Source organism: Rhinoraja longicauda, chromosome 4 (genome assembly GCF_053455715.1).
Source record: "Rhinoraja longicauda isolate Sanriku21f chromosome 4, sRhiLon1.1, whole genome shotgun sequence".
Lineage (NCBI taxonomy): Eukaryota > Metazoa > Chordata > Chondrichthyes > Rajiformes > Arhynchobatidae > Rhinoraja > Rhinoraja longicauda.
Genome location: NC_135956.1, coordinates 56262858 through 56282482, shown reverse-complemented (window position 1 = coordinate 56282482; position 19625 = coordinate 56262858). Strand labels below are relative to the sequence as shown.

At 41.8% G+C, this 19625-nt stretch overlaps 1 protein-coding gene across 2 annotated transcripts in view; it reads right to left on the bottom strand.

Moving 5' to 3' along the window:
- LOC144592775 (antizyme inhibitor 1-like) overlaps positions 1-19625 on the bottom strand; it is a 49107-nt gene that overhangs the window by 17117 nt on the left and 12365 nt on the right. The window contains exons 2-4 of one of the 2 annotated variants that reach the window (XM_078397763.1): positions 14931-15071; positions 13554-13631; positions 10047-10250 (exon numbers count right to left, since the gene is read on the bottom strand). In XM_078397763.1, the coding sequence (XP_078253889.1) occupies positions 10047-10157 (111 nt within the window). In that variant the 5' untranslated portion in view covers positions 10158-10250; positions 13554-13631; positions 14931-15071. The remainder of the gene's footprint in view (positions 1-10046; positions 10251-13553; positions 13632-14930; positions 15072-19625) is intronic. The other variant, XM_078397764.1, reaches the window with a different exon arrangement.

Genomic DNA, 19625 nt, shown 5'->3' with positions numbered 1-19625 from the left:
GGCCCGCCCTGGAATACCATCCGGTCCTGGAGCTTTGCGGTCGTTGACCTTTTTGAAGGACCACCTCACGTCTGCCGTTTGCAAGGACAGTGTGGTAGTCCCCCTGCACACCTGTGGACTCATGGTGGGCGCTGTGTTGCCTGCATCAAACTGGTCGTAAAAGGTGTTAAGCTCGTCCGAGAGCGATGCAGTAGGCTGAACAGTGCTCCTGTTTTTCCCTTTGTAGTCTGTGATGCAGCGTAATCCACTCCACATGCGTCTGGAGTCCGAGCTGTAGTAGTTAGATTTCACTTTGTTTCTGTAGTCTCTCTTGGCGTTCCTGATGGACTTCCGGAGGTCATATCTTGTAGGCGTTGAGGTCGCCTGAGTTGAAGGCAGTAGTCCGTGCTTTAAGTTTAGCACGGATTTCCCATCCGACCGAGGGTTTCTGATTTGGGTAAGTGCAGATGGTGGCTTTTGGAACCACATCATCGATGCACTTGCTTATGTAACCTAAGAGAGTCTGTGTATTCGTTGATATTGCCTTCTGCTGCATCTTCAAACATATGTGTCAAAGCAGTCCTGTAAGGCCTCATCAACCTCATTGTTCCATTTATATATAACCCTGGAAACAGGTTTTCCTGTTTTAGTTTCTGCCTGTATACAATACAATACATCTTTATTGTCATTGTACAAGGGTACAATGAGATTGGGAATGCACCTTCCATACAATGCAATAAATTAATTAGCTAATCAGTATAAATTTATACAACCCAGTGAAACAAAATTAGAAACAGATTTAAAACAGTATAAAGGTCAAGTAGGTCTGTGCCAGTTCACTGTGCGATGTGACCATCAGGCTCAGCAGGACCAGTTCATGGCAGCTATGGCCCTGGGGATGAAGCTGTTCCTGAGTCTGGAGGTGCGGGCGTAGAAGGCCTTGTAGCGTCTGCCCGATGGTAGAATTTCGAACAGACTATTGCAGGGGTGTGAGGAGTCTTTATGAATGCTGGTGGCTTTTCTGAGGCATCGTGTGTTGTAGATATCCTCCAAGGCTGGTAGCAGTAGAATGGAACAGTGATCTGCCTTACCAAAAGCAGGGCGAGGGAGGGTCTTATAACAGTCTCTGAATGGGGTGTAACAATGGTCCAGGGTCTGCTCTCCCCCAGTGGGAAAAGTGATGTGTTAGAAGTATTTTGGGAGAACCTTCTTCATATTGGCTCTGTTGAAGTCTCCCAGAACAATGAACGCAGCCTCAGGATGGGAGTTCTACAGCTCATTTACAATCCCATACAGTTCGTCCAGAGCTAGAGATTTATCAGCCTGTGGGGGGATGTAAGCAGCAGTAAGGAGGACTGAACTGAACTCTCTGGTGAGGTAGAAAGGTCTAGCTTTAATGGTCAACAGCTCCAGAACCGGGGAGCAGTGTAGTTAAAACGCAGACATCCATGGCCCACGAAGAGTTAACCATAAAGCACACTCCCTCTCCTCTCGACTTGCCTGAGTCCTTCGTTCTGTCTTGTCGGTAGACGGAAAAACTCTCCGGAGTGACAGCACAGTCGGGTACGCTGGTCTCCAGCCACGTCTCCGTGAACGCCAGAACACAGCAGTTCTTAATGTCTCGATGGTGTTCGATCCGTGCACGTAACTCATCTAATTTATTGTCCAGGGATTGCACATTAGCTAACAGAATGCTGGGCAGAGGGGGTTTGTTACTTCTTCGCCGGCTTCTGCACAGACCGCCAGCACGCTTCTCTGTTAACATGTGTGTGCCTACAACAACTGGGACTTGAAAATGGCACCAAACTGGCAACGCTGTATACTGTATTAGTGGACTACTGCTATATCTGAGATGCCTATCTAATATGTATCTAAGTGCTTATGCACAGTGATACGTACTGAACTGCATACCAAAATCTATTTCACTGTACCTCACTCAGTACATGTGACAAATAAAATACCATATTACCCATATGACTGACGTATTTTTCTGGTAGTATATAAAGTTTCCAAGTTTCAAAAGATTGCTTTAACGATAGATTTTTATGGACAAAAGGCATAACTATATAACTGACAATGGCTTATATCAAATTAGGAATGGATGTTAACATTTCAGATCTTCTTCAATAAACATACCATTAAAATATATATTTATTATAGACAATAGGTGCAGGAGGAGGCCATTCGGCCCTTCGAGCCAGCACCGCCATTCAATGTGATCATGGCTGATCATTCTCAATCAATACCCCGTTCCTGCCTTCTCCCCATACCCCCTGACTCCACTATCCTTAAGAGCTCTATCTAGCTCTCTCTTGAATGCATTCAGAGAATTGGCCTCCACTGCCTTCTGAGGCAGAGAATTCCACAGATTTACCCCTTATTCTTAAACTGTGGCCCCTTGTTCTGAACTCCCCCAACATTGGGAACATGTTTCCTGCCTCTAACGTGTCCAACCCCTTAATAATCGTATACGTTTCGATAAGATCTCTCATCCTTCTAAATCCCAGTGTATACAAGCCTAGTCTTTCAACATACGACAGTCCCGCCATTCCGGGAATTAACCTAGTAAACCTACGCTGCATGCCCTATTAGATTCTATTGCAGGGAGAACAAATCTTACTTGAAATTTAAAATGCCACCTATGCATTGAATACACAGAGTAATTCAATCAAAAGCCAAAGGCAGAATCTTTTTTCCCCTTCTAATCCACACCATTAAGTGCAGGCAATTCTGCACTGACACAATTTTCCATATGAATTTTATATAACGTGATTGATAAATGAAGGAACATCACTTGTATTACACAGACCAAATTGGTTATTACACAATTTCAATTGAGATCTAGAAAACTAATTCAGAGTAGCTTTGGAAAATGGCAAGCAGAAGAAAAAGTTCTGTTGGAAAAAAAACCCTCCCCAGTGATCAGACATCATATCGGTTTCACTGCAAGCGGTCATTAATATTGACAAGCAATTGTTTATTTTCACACTAATGCAATGATTATCTATTTAGTAATGTAACATCCACTTTTTCGGGGGGTATTTTTAGCTTGTAGTAACAAAAATAAGCATAGCTATTAAAAATCTTGTTTCTCAAAAACCTGCAGGGGGGAAAAAATGGGTACTGGAATTCCCTAACCCTGTTACCCATTGACACAGTTGTTTTAATTATACAGATACCAGCGATTGTAGACGCTGGAAGCTTGAGCAAAGATTCTGATCTTCAGACTGAAGAATGGACCAAACCTGAAATAGAGCGTGCCCATTTACCTTGAAATATGCTGTGTGGTCTACAGAGTTGCACAATCAGTTTGATCTTATAACCCAATTTTTTAATATGCAGGGCTCCTTAGAAAACCAATTATCGCATTAAAGCAGAACTGGCCGTACTTGTTTATCGAACCATAAAGCACATGTTCACACCAGCTCTTTGCCCCTTGTATTCCCCGGATTCAAATAATGATCCAACTTTCCCAACCACTCACTCTAGCCATGCATTTATATTCTTGGTAACTGGCTTTTGCTAAAACAAACTATTTAAAAATGTCTTCTTCAGGATTTCCTCAGCCTTTGTTGCTTCTGTTAAATATATCATCCCAAATTTCTTCTCATAAGTATATTCCTTACTATTGTGGATGAAATATTACTTGTAGTCCAGTGATAAAGTTATAATGAGACTTTGTTCAACCAATACCAGAAAAATACCAGCGAAAATAGGTTACCTTCTTAAACTAGGATAGACAGAGACTCTGATTAATAACTAGCAAATATTAATACCACAGCACACTATGAGCATTAATGGACATACCATCATTTAAATCCACCTCTCTTGTCCCTTATATTTGTGGTTTTAAGACTTGTTATTCACAAGTGTTTTCCCCATCCCAACCAAAGTTTTGGTGGGCCCGGCTCCAAGTACTCACAACACAATTAACATTCTCATCCAGACTCTGATGAACAAGGAGGTACAGAACCTGCTGAGGGCACGCAACAATGCCTTTAAATCTGGTGACACTTCAGCATACAGTGTTGCCAGGTCAAACCTGAACAAAGGTATTAAAAGGGCCAAAGACACCCACAGGCAACGGGTGGAAGACCACTTCAACACCACGGACACCAGAAGCATGTGGCAGGGTGTCAGGGACATCACTGGCTACAAGAGCAGCCCTGCCTGCCCCCACAGCGATATGGCACTGACCAACGAGCTTAACACCTTCTTTGCCCGCTTTGAAACTGGCAAAACCACCTTGAGTGAAAGAACCCCAGCCGAGGCGGTGGGACAGGTCTTGCAACTGAGCACACAGGAGGTACAACGCGCTCTGCAAAGGGTCAACCCACGCAAGGCTGCAGGACCGGATGGAGTTCAAGGAAGGGTACTGAAGGACTGTGCTGAACAGCTGGCTGAGGTATTCACCAGGATCTTTAACCTGTCATTATCTCTGGCTACGGTCCCCAAGTGCCTGAAGTCGGCTATCATAGTTCCGGTGCCGAAAAAAGCCAAGATCTCCAACCTGAACGACTACCGCCCGGTTGCCCTAACGCCGATAGTCATGAAGTGCTTTGAGAGGCTGGTCCTCTCACAAATCAAATCCAGCATCCCTGACTCACTGGACCCACATCAATTTGCATACAGGGCAAATAGATCCACAGAGGACGCCATCTCTCTGGCTCTTCACACTGTCCTGACTCACCTAGAGAGACAGGGCACGTACGTGAGGATGCTATTCATAGACTATAGCTCCGCCTTCAACACGGTCATCCCCACCAAGCTCATCACCAAACTCCACCAGCTAGGCCTCAGCTCGTCATTATGTGACTGGATCCTGGACTTCCTGCTGGAACGACCGCAGGCAGTGAGAATGGGCCCACACCTGTCCTCCACTATCACCCTGAGTACCGGCACACCACAGGGCTGTGTTCTGAGCCCCATGCTCTACTCCCTCTTCACACACGACTGTGTTCCTGCATTCGACACCAACACCATTGTCAAGTTTGCAGACGACACAACGGTGATCGGGCTTATCACCAACGGGGATGAAACAAACTATAGAGCGGAGGTGCAGAACCTGGCGGACTGGTGCTCGGATAACAACCTGTCCCTAAATACCACCAAGACCAAGGAGCTGATCATCAACTTCCGTAGGTCACATAACGGGGAATATGCCCCGATCTCTATCAACGGGGACAGTGTGGAGAGAGTGTCCAGCTTCAAGTTTCTGGGCACTCACATTTCGGAGGACCTAACATGGTCCAATAACACTGCTGCGCTGGTCAAGAAGGCACAACAAAGACTGTTCTACTTAAGAACACTGAAAAAGTCTGGTCTACCCCAACAGCTGCTGACGACCTTCTACCGCTGCACCATAGAGAGCATCCTAACGCATGGCATCCCTGTGTGGTACCTCAGCTGCACGGAGGCAGAAAGGAAAGCTCTACAGCGGCTAGTCCATAGAGCTCAGAGGGCCGTCGGAACACAGCTACCAGACTTGGAGGGCATCTACAACACACGATGCCTCAGAAAAGCCAACAGCATCCACAAAGACTCTTCACACCCCTGCAACAGTCTGTTCGAACTCTTTCCATCGGGCAGACGATACAAGGCCTTCTACGCCCGCACCTCCAGACTCAGGAACAGCTTCATCCCCAGGGCCATAGCTGCTATGAACCGGTCCTGCTGAGCCGGATGGCCACAACGCATAGATCAACTTGCACTTTACCCTGTCTAAAACTGTTACAATTGTTTCGTTTCGTTGGGTTGCTGTTGTCTAAATTACTTAAATTATTGCATCGTATGGGAGGCGCATTCCCAATCTCGTTGTACCCCTGGGTACAATGACAATAAAGATATATTGTATTGTATTGTATTGTGCGGATTGCTACTTTTAAGAAATCATCTCTGAACTAAGAACCTTACTTCTGGTCAAGTAACCCACGATGCATTGTGGTAATGCTTCATTCACAATTGCTTATATCATATCATATATATACAGCCGGAAACAGGCCTTTTCGGCCCTCCAAGTCCGTGCCGCCCAGCGATCCCCGTACATTAACACTATCCTACACCCACTAGGGACAATTTTTACATTTACCCAGCCAATTAACCTACATACCTGTACGTCTTTGGAGTGTGGGAGGAAACCGAAGATCTCGGAGAAAACCCACGCAGGTCACGGGGAGAACGTACAAACTCCTTACAGTACAGCACCCGTAGTCAGGATCGAACCTGAGTCTCCGGCGCTGCATTCGCTGTAAAGCAGCAACTCTACCGCTGCGCTACCTTGCCGCCCTTAGCTTAAATTACATTCACAACTTTATAGTACAGAGCACATGGTTAAAACTGAACCTGTAGTTAGCAATTGTATACACTAAATATCAAAAAAGTCTCATTAACACAAAGAGGATGGTGCTCATGATCCTAGCAATCTTTTGCCTACATCCGCAGCACTCCCACACAAAACTATACCTGATACTTACTTATCCCCATTGATACTTCTCCAAGGATTGCCCTATAGTTTTTAATCTTTATTTCTTTAAAATTTACTTTGTAAAATCTATCAGCTAATCATTGCCATGTTACAGCACAAATAAGTAGTGATGTACTGTTACTCTGCCCTGGTGCCTGATAAAAAAAGGGTTTCAATTAGGGTTCTTACAGTACAGGAGATCTTTCAGCTCATCATACCCAAATCTTCCAAACAACATTCCCGTTGGCTCTATTCCTCCACAATTTTATTTTAAATATCCAAATCCTTTACGAAAGCTATGATTAAAGTTGCTCACACCACTTTAAGATATTGCATTTATGATTGCTGCATTAGAAAATTAACCAGTGCTTCTATACCTGCTATTTTCTCTGCAGCTCGCCTCCGACATCCATTTGCATTGAAACTCAGAAGTCACAGGTCAGATTTGGAGCAATTGGCTGCCTATTCAGCCAATGGACTCCTTAGAGGTACTAAGATGTATTAACTAACAGAAAAAACATGACTGTATTCATTTTTAGTGATTAGCATTTGCTTGAAGGGGCAAATGCACACAAGCAGTTCACTTGTTTTACTTTCTTAATTTTTAGTATTTTAATGTGCTTTTATTGAGCCTATTGGGGTTTATAAAAGCCTCTTGACTGACAGTTAGTGAATAAACAGTTCAAAGTGAAGCATCCAATAGCAGTTGACAGCCCACTGATTTTGAAGGTCAACACTTTGTTACAAAGGGTCAGCTCTGCTTGCCCTCTGTATCGGTAACATGCTGATTTAAGTGGGAGGCTGCTGCATATGCCAAGTTTTTGGAGCTAGATGGATCCTGGTTGATTAATATTCTTAAATTGTTGTCCTCTGTCAGTACTTTTGTTGAGGGGAAGAAAGTGCACCCACAACACGCCTCACAGCTGCAAGGATCCTGTTTCAATCGTATTCTTGCTCGCTATCTGTGTGGAGTTTGCACATTGACTGGAGGTTTTCCCCAGGTACTGCATTTTCCTCTGATGTCACAAAGACCTAGTATGAATTCCCCATGTAGAAGTGTTGCAAACGAATTAAGTGGGAGCTGATAGACAAGCAAGATAAAAATAGGTTGCAGGAATATAGGAAAAAAAGCAGAGGGAATGCTTTTTGAGCTGGCAAGAGCCCAATGAGCTCGGTAGCCTCCTCCTGCATCTAGCGCTATGCGAAAAAGATGCTGGGATATACCAAATCTTCCGTTTGTTGCAGAGGTAAATTAAAAGACTGCACCAAAATCTTTAAACTCACATGATTGATCTGTACCGTAACACGATCCACCAGTCATGGTTATCTTATAGGAACTCAGCAAATAGCAATATCAAATTTTAAAATGAAGTAGTATCTACAACTTTGATAAATCGTTCCACATTTCTAATACTGCTCATGTTTTCAAACTACTTTATTAAATAGTTTAACTCTGGTTTTAAATTTTGTCTTGTCCTAGATTTTCTTCTCATCAATGGAATTTTCTTTCTACTTCACTGTCTCTCTATTTAAACCATGTCGTGGAGATGCAAATTACACGCTCATCAGTTGAAACTTATCTGTGCAATATTTTGATGATTCTTCACCATGCCCTGTCAATGCCAATGTTCTTTTGGAGATGTAGTCTGAGAATTACACACAGCATTTCATATGAAATTCAGTCAGGGCTTTGGGGCTGTACCAAAACTACACTATGCCACCAATCAATAAGATGAATTATTCATTAGCTTCAAGCGATGTGCACTTACACAATATTTTGTTTGGACCCAACTACTATATTTTCATGTTCTTTGCAAATTGATCCAATATTTTTGGACTTCCTAGCTTTTCATCTATTTTTTGATGCAAAAACGAACAAACATCCATTTTGTAATCAATTGAAGGGCCCACACCACCCTCACTTATCCTTCATTTAATTACTAAAACCATTTGCTGATTTTGACATCCTTATAATTCTTTCTATTTACATTCAGTTTGCAGCATATGAAAATGTTGCCATCCTTTGATTTTCTCTGTATATCTCAGGCAACAGGATTTACACTATTCTTTGTCCTTTTAAACTGTCATGTCACCTCCTTTGACAACAAAGCAGTTTAAATTCAGTACATTTTTTACCTTTAGAAGTAATAGCCTGTCTGCACATTACGCTATTTTTTGAATACCTCCCATTGTTCAATTATAATTTTACCCAATAACAACATTAACCAGATCAATGGCAGTCAGCTTGCAAAAAAAAAAAAGTGTATCGAAATCTAGAAACTTCAAGATTCTTCTTTTCAAGCTGAATCAAATTTGACCATAACCATACAAATGTCTGCCTCATCATCATTTACTAGACATCACAGTATAGGCATTCACTTGAATACATTGGTAGCACTTTTATCAGTTTGAACATTATGGATTAGAAACATTATGCAACATTTATAAATTGAAACAGTTAATTAATCTATCTGGTCACACAATCAGCAAAGCTTCCCACATTACATCATTTAATCCGAGCAAGATATCTTTTTATTCCTTTCTCTTATGTATTTATCCAATTTCCTTTAAATGTGTACTTGCACTTTGTTTCTCAGTTTGGTAGCAAGTTCCACAATTAAAGCACACAGTGCATAAAAATTGAAGTGTGTACATTTTAACAATACCTTGAGAAACAAACATTTTCAAACTGGGAATTTGGATAGCCGCTTGTTCTGTGACTTGATTAGATATTAATACAGTATATAATACAATGTTGAGTAACATTGTCACTGCATCAAAATAAATAGGTTAGCTTTGCATGAACCTCACAAATGCTCATACTCTGAATCTTATGTCAAGTCAAGTTTATTTGTATAGCACATTTAAAAATAACCCACGTTGACCAAAGTGCTGTACATCAGTTCAGGTACTAAGAACGAACATACAATGGCACAAACATAACAGCACATACATAAACAGTTCACAGCGCCCCCCTCAGAGGGCCTCAAACGCTAGGGAGTAGAAATAGGTTTTGTGCCTGGACTTAAAGGAGTCGATGGAGGGGGCAGTTCTGATGGGGAGAGGGATGCTGTTCCACAGTCGAGGAGCTGCAACCGCAAAAGCGCGGTGACCCCTGAGCTTAAGCTTAGACCGCGGGATAGTCAGTAGCCCCAAGTTGGCCGACCCGAGGGACCTGGCGATAGAGTGGTGGGTTAGAAGATTTTTGATATGGGGGAGGGGGGGAAGAGGGGCAAGCCCGTTTAGGGCTTTGTATGTGAATAGGAGGAGCTTGAAGTTGATTCTGTACTGTACTGGGAGCCAGTGGAGAGAGTACAGTTAGATGAATTAATAACATTACAGAATTGAAGGTGTAAACATCCCACCTAGAAGGATTTAAAAAAAAAATTAATACAAAGAATGTTAAAGACAGACCATCCAAATCTCTGGCTTAGATATAATGCTTGATACACTGAAACAAGGCCATAGATTTTTTCAATTAGAAACTATGGATTTTTGTAATTGGCTGGCACCATGAGGGTGCTGAATTGTCAGGATCGCAGGATAGCTCTATTCTTTTGTCTCATATGAATCTGCACATTCAACTGTATTAAAATATTCTTACCTCAAGTGTATGATCACGAATATGGTTGTCAATAACATCATCAAGTGTGGTTTTTTCTTCCAGAAGGTCAAAGGGGTAGGTTTCTTCAAGTCCAACAAATCCTTTCATCATTGGGTGATCCACAAAGCCAACGCTTCTAAACCAAACACCAAGTGAAGGTCCTCACCGAGCCTTCAATATCGGGGTTTTAAAATATGCAACAAACTGCAAAAGGAAAAAAAAATCTTCTATTACTAAGCATCTTAGACCGTCTCTAAAATAAGTGACAACATCAAAAAACATTTTCAGAAACCCAGAGATATTAGTTATCCTGAACGTTTCACTGACTCTTATTTTCTGCAACATTTGCCATATAATTCCTTCATTGTTCAAAACATGTTTACTAATTTGCCATGAGCTTTTTAGTACAAGTTCCTATTTTTCACCAAGTATTGGTTTAGGTTCATAATGTATAGGGCTTATTGTATGTCATTCACTGATATTATTTTCTACACAATGAATAGACTCATGTTTAGACCATGTGCAGGGCAAAGAATGTTGGCAAAACAATAAACAGTCTCTAAATAAACATACTTGCAATTTACTTGCACATGTCAACTGATGAAAACATCAAATATTTGATTTTACAGAAATGTACATATCCCAGACAAACTACAGAAAATGAACAAAATATATATTTTTTAATTATTATTTTTGTAGGCAGGGTGTAATACTTCCATTCATACTGACATTTTACATTTGATTGCAGATGGCAAAAATATATTAATGACAAGTTTTAACAGATACAAATCACAATGGATCCCAACTGGGAAACAAGAAATCTAGGTACAATATAGGCTGATTTAAGAACTTCGATAGATGCATAACAGAAAGTATACCGAAGGGTTACATCATAGCTTGGTTTTGGACAGCTCTGCCCAAGATCGCAAGAAACTGCAGAGTTGTAGATGTAGCCAAATCCATCACACAACCAGCCTTTCTCCCCATCAACTTCATCTATACCATGCTGCCTCAGGAAAGCAGTCAATATAACGAAGGACCACCCACAGCCTTGTCATTTTCTTTTGTCCACTCTCTGTCAAGCAGAAGATACAAAATCCTGAGAGCACAAACACCTTATTCCAGAACAGTTTCGTCTCCGGTGTTATCACTCTTGAATGAACCTCTCATATACCAAAGATGTATTCTCTGCCTCTCAATCTAGTTCGGTGTGGCCATTGAAATTTATAAAAAATCTGGACTTTTGTGGTTCTAACAACATATTAGTTTGGTTTAGTTTATTGTCACCTGTACCAAGGTGGAGTGATCCGTTGTACTCATATATGAATAAGATCAACCTAAAATCAAAAATTGCTGGGGTCGCATGTCAGGTATTATCTGCTGACAATGTAAAGCAGAACTCATGTTTTGGGTCAACGAACTTTCACAACCTTCTCGATGACTAAATATGCTAAATTCATTGAGTAATTTCCAAAATGTTCTATTCCTCTTTTATTTGGTATTGCTAGTTCCCACTGGCCACCCACCAACTGCAACCATTACAAATGTTCTATATGCAGAACCACCTCAAACGATGACAAACTTTTTCTTGCATTTAGCCCATTTTGTCTTTGTTAGTTGAAAACAAGTTGCTCAAATGTATCTCCCTTTTCAGAAGTTAGTCGCCCTGCAGGTTACAACTCTTCCAAGTACACATGGTATCATTTACATCTAACAAATATTTATATGCGAAACGCTGGAGTAACTCAGCGGGCCAGGCAGCATCTCTGGAGAGAGGGAATGGGTGACATTGACCTTTCTGTCCTAAGCCTCCTCCATTGTCAGAGTGAGGCTAATTGCAATTGGAGGAACAGCATCTCAAATTTCGCTTGGGCAGTTTACAACCCAGTGGTATGAATATTGATTTCTCTAACTTCAAATAATCCCTGTATTCCCTCTCCCTCCATCCCTCCCCCATCCAAGTCGCACCAGGTTCCCATTCTCACCTAGCAAACAGCTAACAAAGGCCCATTTCCTTTATCATTGTTACTTTTTTGCATATCTTTCATTCACTCTTCTGAAGGGTCTTGACCGGAAACATCACCCATTCCTTCTCTCCAGAGATGCTGCCTGTCCCACTGAGTTACTCTAGTATTTTGTATCTATCTTCGGTTTAAACCAGCATCTGCAATTCCTTCCTACACATAACAAATATTTATGTTTCGCACTGCTTTTCAGACACATGCTACCTGGTGATATTTCATTGTCTCATCTTCACTTTCGAATGATTATTTTAAATCTGATCACTGATCTTTAATTCCTCGCAGATACTATTAGGTTTTATGGCTGTGGTGGTGGACTGAGCAAAAGAACGGTGCTGGTGAGTGGATTGGGGCCTTGCATCTCGTGCCCTTGGAGATGCGTCGGTGGTTCCAACATTGGTTATAGGAGGTGCCCTGGTGCACAGAGGCTGAGCGATAGCTGTGTGAGCCGAGGGTTGGTGTGTATGCGGGTTGATGTGTCCTGATCGAGGTGTTGGTGGAGTGGGACGCTGGAGACAACCCGGGACTCAATTGGATCAATCACCGCTCCAAGTGGCTGAGTATGTGGATTGAACACAGCCTGCAGTGACAAAGAGCGGCAGAACTTCGACAACACCATCTGGCAAAGTTGACCCCTGTAACTCCAACCCAGTACTGCTTCCTACGACAACAGGCCTGATGACTTATGTACTGCCTCAGTATAATCTATTACTCTTACTCTTGTACTTGTGCTTAAGTAAAGCAAGAATTTTACTGAACTACATGCTAAAAAGGAATTTCACTGTACCTAGGTAGATGTGACAATAAAGTACCATTAAATTGAATTGGTTCCCATATGTATCCTTCTGAGTCCCTCAATTTTACAGAACTCCACGTATCCTCAGAGCCCCTGATTACTTAGTAGTTCCTAAATAATCTGGTATTTTTAACTGACTGTTCAGCTCGAGCCATAATTTGTCCGTCAAAAATAAACTATTTTCTGCCCTTTTTAAGCAGAACAATGTTAGGAACTCTTCAATCCTCTGGTGCCATCAGTAGCCAGAAGAAAGGGAAGATTGCAGTTAGGGCTTGCATAATTTCCTCACCAGCCTGAGCTTTCACCCAGTGATGGCCAATAATCCATTTCCAAAAGTTGCCAAATCCCATACAAAATCCTCTTAGGTTGATCCCACCCTATATTTCATTCACTGTTCTCAACTTCAGCATTGGTGTCATCCCCTTCTTGAGTGAAGATGTTCACAAAACATTAAGAACCGTGGATATGTCATCGCCCTCCATGCTCACTCTTTTTGGTTCTGAATATGGCAGCCTAGTTTCTTAGTTATTGTTTGCTTTTCAGAAACATCTTTGAATTCTTTGTCTTTAACTGGATAATATTTTTCATACTTTCCTCTTTCCTTTTAATTTCATTTCAAGTTTACGTGCACTTCTAGGTTTTCTGTTGGTTCTTCAACTAACCAACACAAGATTTTTTGACTTATCTCACCCTCTCTGCACTTCGTCATCCAGGCGGGCTCTTGATTTGGCAGTGCCACCCTACTTCTTTGCGAAAACATGTTTATCCCTACAGAAAAAAAATTTACTAACAGAATTTTCAAACACACAAAATCATACTGATTGCTTTGATCATACAAGGATTCACTCACCAAATTCCACAATCCCATTCGGGATTAATGGCACATTCTCACCAAGATGATAGATTTATACTATTTACCCTACTTTACAAATTTTTCTATGGCCTTGTCAAACCTCATCATTGGAATCCTTGTGCTGTAACTCCCCTCTCTGTCCCCATTCATACTTCCAAAAACAGACCTCACCCAATCCTCCAAATTCTTGATCGAGCTCTCAATCAGGTTCCTCCCTCAAGGTTCTGTTTGTTGGTCTCAAAACCCCCAAATTGTCTTTCATTGTCATGTTAGCCTCCCCTCCCATTGGCCTCAAATGCAAGATCCACCATATTCTTTCCGTCCTTATTACAATATTGTCACGCAATTCCCTGTAACAAAATATGAAAATGCACGTTTTAACTAATGGGGATTTGAATTATTAAAAGAAGTTTGGAATGAGTCATCTCCTTGCTGCTACATGTAGTATTGCACAAATGGAATGTGACAGAATGCACATTTTAAAAAGTACCTATCACTCATTGTCTTTTTATTAAACTGTTATGCTGGTATATCAACGCAAGGTCTATTCAGCACACAAGACCACAATTATTTGCATTCCAAAACTGATTTAACAGTAACTTAGCTCTCTATTTAACATTTTATGCAGCAATCTATAGCCATAGCCGAAATTCAAATTTGACTTGAGTCACAAATATCATGCCCCACCAAAGAAAAACACATTACAACCCAATTTCTCAAGCTCACCATCACTGAGCAAATTACATGAACAAAAATTTGACTCGTGCTTCCAAGGTAAATATTAAAAACTGATTTTCCTTTAGTTTAGGTTGGTTTGGAGATACAGCGCGGAAACAGGCCATTCGGCCCACCGAGTCCGCACCGACCTGCGATCCCCGCACATTAACACCATCCTACATACACTAGGGACAATTTACACTTATACCATGCCAATTAACCTACAAACCTGTACTTCTTTGGGGTGATGACAAAAATCCCACAACTGTCAATTACAAAATGCAAGATCAATTTAGTCAAAAGAACATTAGTTGCTTTCACTCAGACCAAGTGCTCCAGAGAATACAGTATGAAAGGCTATTATCAGCTGACTTAGCAATCAACTCCCAACATTATCCACTTCAAATTTAACATGCATGTAAATTCTTTTCTAGTCGAGCAATATGGTTGAAATAAAATTTTAAAAGTTATTTTTACTTAACTCTAGCAAGACTTACATGGACAAGTTGGGAGATGGAACACCACCACTATCAGCTGGGGTCCCAAGGAGGCTCGGCGTTAAAGTCGAACTGTTCTCGGTAGAGTGCTATTCCCAGACCTTCTGGATAACTGTTATACACCCGAACAGAAATTTTGCCCTGTAAAAAGAATGATAATAATACATTAATAAATGCTGATAGCCAAGTAAATTTAAATTGGTTCAAAACACTGCCATTATCCAGACTAGTACCTGAACTACAAATTCCAGTAAAAAAAACACAGCAAAAATCATGGTCAAGTGAGCACATGGTGAATCATTGTCCTAACCTCCATTAATTTATTTTTGATTTGTTGATTAGCATGAGACAAACAATTGTCTGATAATTTCTCAAGACAAATAATTTGCCAAAATCAATTGTACCAAATTTCACATCAGTTTTGGAATAGAAAATTATTTCCTTCCTCAAAGATTTACCTGTCAACTAGGAAGTTGAAAGCAGGAAATGTCTACTCGTATTCATGTATCATGTTGGGGTCTGAACTGTTCAGCATACAAGTAATTTGGACGAGCAAGACGTTTATGTTAAATGGAAGCACAAGTAAGTTTCATAAGAATATAAAGTTAAAGCACCATTTAAGAGAGGTTTAATGGACAAAACTAACAGGTGCAGATCAGTGAGATCCAAGGAAAAACTAGAATATATCAAATTCACCTGAACTATCTCCTGACACCTCTCTCGATATCTATCTACATCACAGGGAACAGGCTATTGACTGACATCTACAACAAACTTACTGACTCCCAGTTATCTGGACTCCACCTCCTCCCACTGCCTCTTGCAAATATGCTATTCCCTACTCTCAATTCCTGTCTCCATCGCATCTGCACCCAAAATCAGGCTTTCCGACAAGGACAGAACAGAAATAAGCTAAACACCAGAGATGTCCTCATTCTTTAGTGAACCTTGTTTTCAACCCACCAGTCATAAAGAGATCCCTCACCCACGTCTCCACCATCCCATAGTTCTGCTGTATTCATCCTTCCTGCAAATGCAAAAGGATAGAGTTCCCTGGTCCTCACCTTTCACCCTCCAAAATGATCCAACCATTAGTCACATCTCCGATCCCCACCCTCCAGAGACCATTCTCTTCGCAACTCTTTGATTCACTCATCCCTTCCCACCCAAAGCACCCCCTTCCCAGGTATTTTCCTGTGCAATCATAGGAGATGCAACACAGGTCCCTATACATCCTCCATGACCGACACCCAGAGACCCCGGCAATCCATCATGGTGTGACAGAGGTTCACATGCACTTCCTCTAATCTCACGTACTGAATCCAGTGTTCTCAATGTGTACATCGGTGAGATCAAGTGTAGACTTGGCAACCATTTTGGCAAACACTTGCACAAGACCTCGGAGAACTCCAGATTGCTAACCTCTTCACTCTCCTTGCTGGAACCCTGGATGACCTTGCACCGTTTCTCCACTCCCCTACATTCCTTCCTCTGGCTACACAATTTACAACTTTTCTATCCCCGAGCTTCACAATTTGCAACTCTATCCTTTGGGCTCACACCTGTTCTTTCAAGTTTTATGCCATCTCCACCCCGCAATCATTCCGAAAAAAGGTCCCAACCTTAAACATCACCTATCCATGTTCTCCAGAGATGCTGCCTGACTCACCAAATTACTCCAGCGTTTTGTGTCTTGCTTTGGAATATATTCATGGCAAGAAATCAAATGGAGTCATAGAATGATACAGTGTGGAAACAGGCCCTTTGGCTTAACTTGCCCACACCGGCCAACATGTCCCAGCTACACTAGTCCCACCTACCCACGCTTGGTTCATATCCCTCCAAACCTGTCCTATCCATTTGGGTATTTGTCTAACTGTTTCTTAAATGTTGGAATAGACCCTGGCTCAACTACCTCCTTTGGTTCCACACCCCAACACCCTATGTGTGAAAAGGTTACCCCTCAGATTCCTATTAAATCTTTTCCTGTTCACCGTAAACCTCTGTCCTCGATTCACCTACTCTGTGCAAGACCCTGTGCATCTACCCAATCTATTCCTCTCCCGATTTTATACACCTCAATAAGATCACCTTCCTCCCATACTGCAGCGCGCCGCAGAGGCTCTGGCAGAGGGTCCAACAAAATGGCCGTCGCCCGCAGCAGGAGAAATGCCGCTGAGGTCAGTGCCTTCTCCCTGTCCACTCAATTCCTCCCTGTCGACTAAATTTCGTGCAATGGTGAAGCTCTAAACCATAAATCTCACACTCGGTTTCTAAATTTAGGGTAAAGAACTGCAATTTCCATTTTATTCTTATTTGTGAAGATGGATGGAAAGAAAAACTTGGTAATGCAGACTTCTGATAAGGGCTTGTCTTCCAGATCAAATGTAAATTTCAAACATGTTTTTATCTGAATTTGATTAATAAGAGTCAAGGTGACGTGATTGGACACAGTAAGACGGAATGCATAGCAGAATCCAAATGATTAATTTGGAAGTTGTAATGCATTCAGTCTTAATGCATACCAATCACGAGTCATCTCGACTTATTGGTAACACTTTTTGCCTTAATGATGAAGGCTAAGTACTACTTCAGTACAGCCTTGACCCCATAAACTTGGCAATACTGAGAAAATTCTGGATTGTTGAAGGTATTATTTATCACATGCAACATTAAACCAAGTTGATAGTTATAAGAGACTCAATGTTCAAAGAATAGTCCAATTTTCTGTCATCATCAACGAGTATTCAATGCGCTCTACCGAATTTTATCAATCTGCTATAAAAATGCTGCCTTCTTATGAAAAAGAAAGGCCTCACCTTGCAAAATTCAACAAATCTGCTGTAAACAGATTCTTTATTTTGCTATAAGACCATGTAGAAAGGTGACATAACAGCCACACAAAGGCATGCATTCTCATCAGTAGGGTATCCAGGGTATGGCATGTGCCCTGGGCGCCACTTGAAGGGGAGCGCCACAGAGCAGTTTCTATTAAAGTCAGACAAGCCATCCTCGGATAGTGAAAAAATAATTTTCTTCAGATGCATGATCTGTCTTTGATTATCATGAGTGAGAAGCACTAGGCTAGCCAGATAACTTCCTTCAATTTAGTGGAATGCCATCAACTTGTGCAACTGTACAATTATTCAAACTAATGAGACACGCCAAAATATTGCAGACTCCAAGACTACCATAGCTACAAGAGTATTACGGCGTTTCTGATTCCGACTCAATCTCTAAAAGTGATCGGCGTACTGATTCCAAAAATCAGTTCTTGGCTGATTCCATTAGACCACCTGCAGTCTCCTTTTCATCTATTGTCTAATCCCGCATTCCGCTACCACATGACTTCACTCTCCCTTTTGGCCTGAGTCCATTCAGCGCTATTATCCGATCCCATTATCTCTTCTTGCATTTTGCGCAAGCGGATACCACAGTACAAGAGAGTCAGAAACCATCTCAACTCCGAACCGATCCCCGTTCCCTCAAGGTCTTGCTACACTCTTCTCTGAAATGTCCCATCATTTCCCGCGGTTCAGCCCACAGTTTTCTACGGCCATTTGCTAATGTGACCAAATTTCTCTCTCCTTTGCCGCCTGTTGACACTCCTCGCCCACCTATCGTTATTTCCTCTATCACATGTTTTCATTCCCCTATGCTCCAATTTGACTACGGACCATGATCTCTGCCGGGCTTCCCAGCTTCTGTCCACTCCCTCCACCACTTTTCTGTTTAGGTTTACTCTTGTCATGGGGGACAGGAAAAATTCTTTCTCATGCTATCCAATCAGATCGGGTAATACTATACATCAATCCAATCAAGGCAAGCTCAACTACAATATGTAGGGCAAAGGGGAAGATACAAAGTGCAGAATATAGTTCCCAACATTGTAGTGTATCGTTTGCATAGACAGTGAAATGTCCGCAATGGGGGTAGAGGTGAATCGGACAATACCCTAGTTTATGGAAAGTCGGCTGGCAACAGGGGCGCAATTTCAGTGCTTGCCATAGATGCTATTTTCCCTCGATACGCCCCTGGTTCTCAATCCCTTAGTATGAAGTCTACACTCACATCTGTGTGGCCAAATTGAGCTCGAATGCCATCTAAAAGTTTGTAGATCACACCCATGTGGTGGTCTGGATCATGAATAATGATGAGACAGAGTTCCGGAAAGAGACATAGAGTAACATGGGGTCAGGATAACAACCTCTCCCTGAATATCAACAAGACAAAAGGAGCTAGTTATCAACTTCAGGAAGCATGGTGACATGCATGGTTTGATCTACACCAATGGTGCTGAAGTGGCAATGGTTGAGAGCTTCAAATTACTTGATGTAAATATTACTCATGATTTGTTGTGGACCAACCACAATGAAGCAACAGACAAGAAGACACTCATGCCTCTACTTCCTCAAGAGACTGAGGAAATTTGGCATGTCTCCAATGACATACACAAACATCTATAGATGCACCATAGAAATATAGTCAGGTTGCACCACAGCTTGGTTTGGGAACAACTCTGCCCAAAACTGGATGAAATTGCAGTTGTGGATGTTGCCCAGCCCATAACACAGACCAGACTCCTCACCACTGACTTCACGCTGCCTCAGGAAATCAGTCACCATTATTCAAAAACGTTCCCCATCTTTTCCCCCCTCTCCTGTCGGGCAGAAGATACAAAGCTTTAAAGTGCAG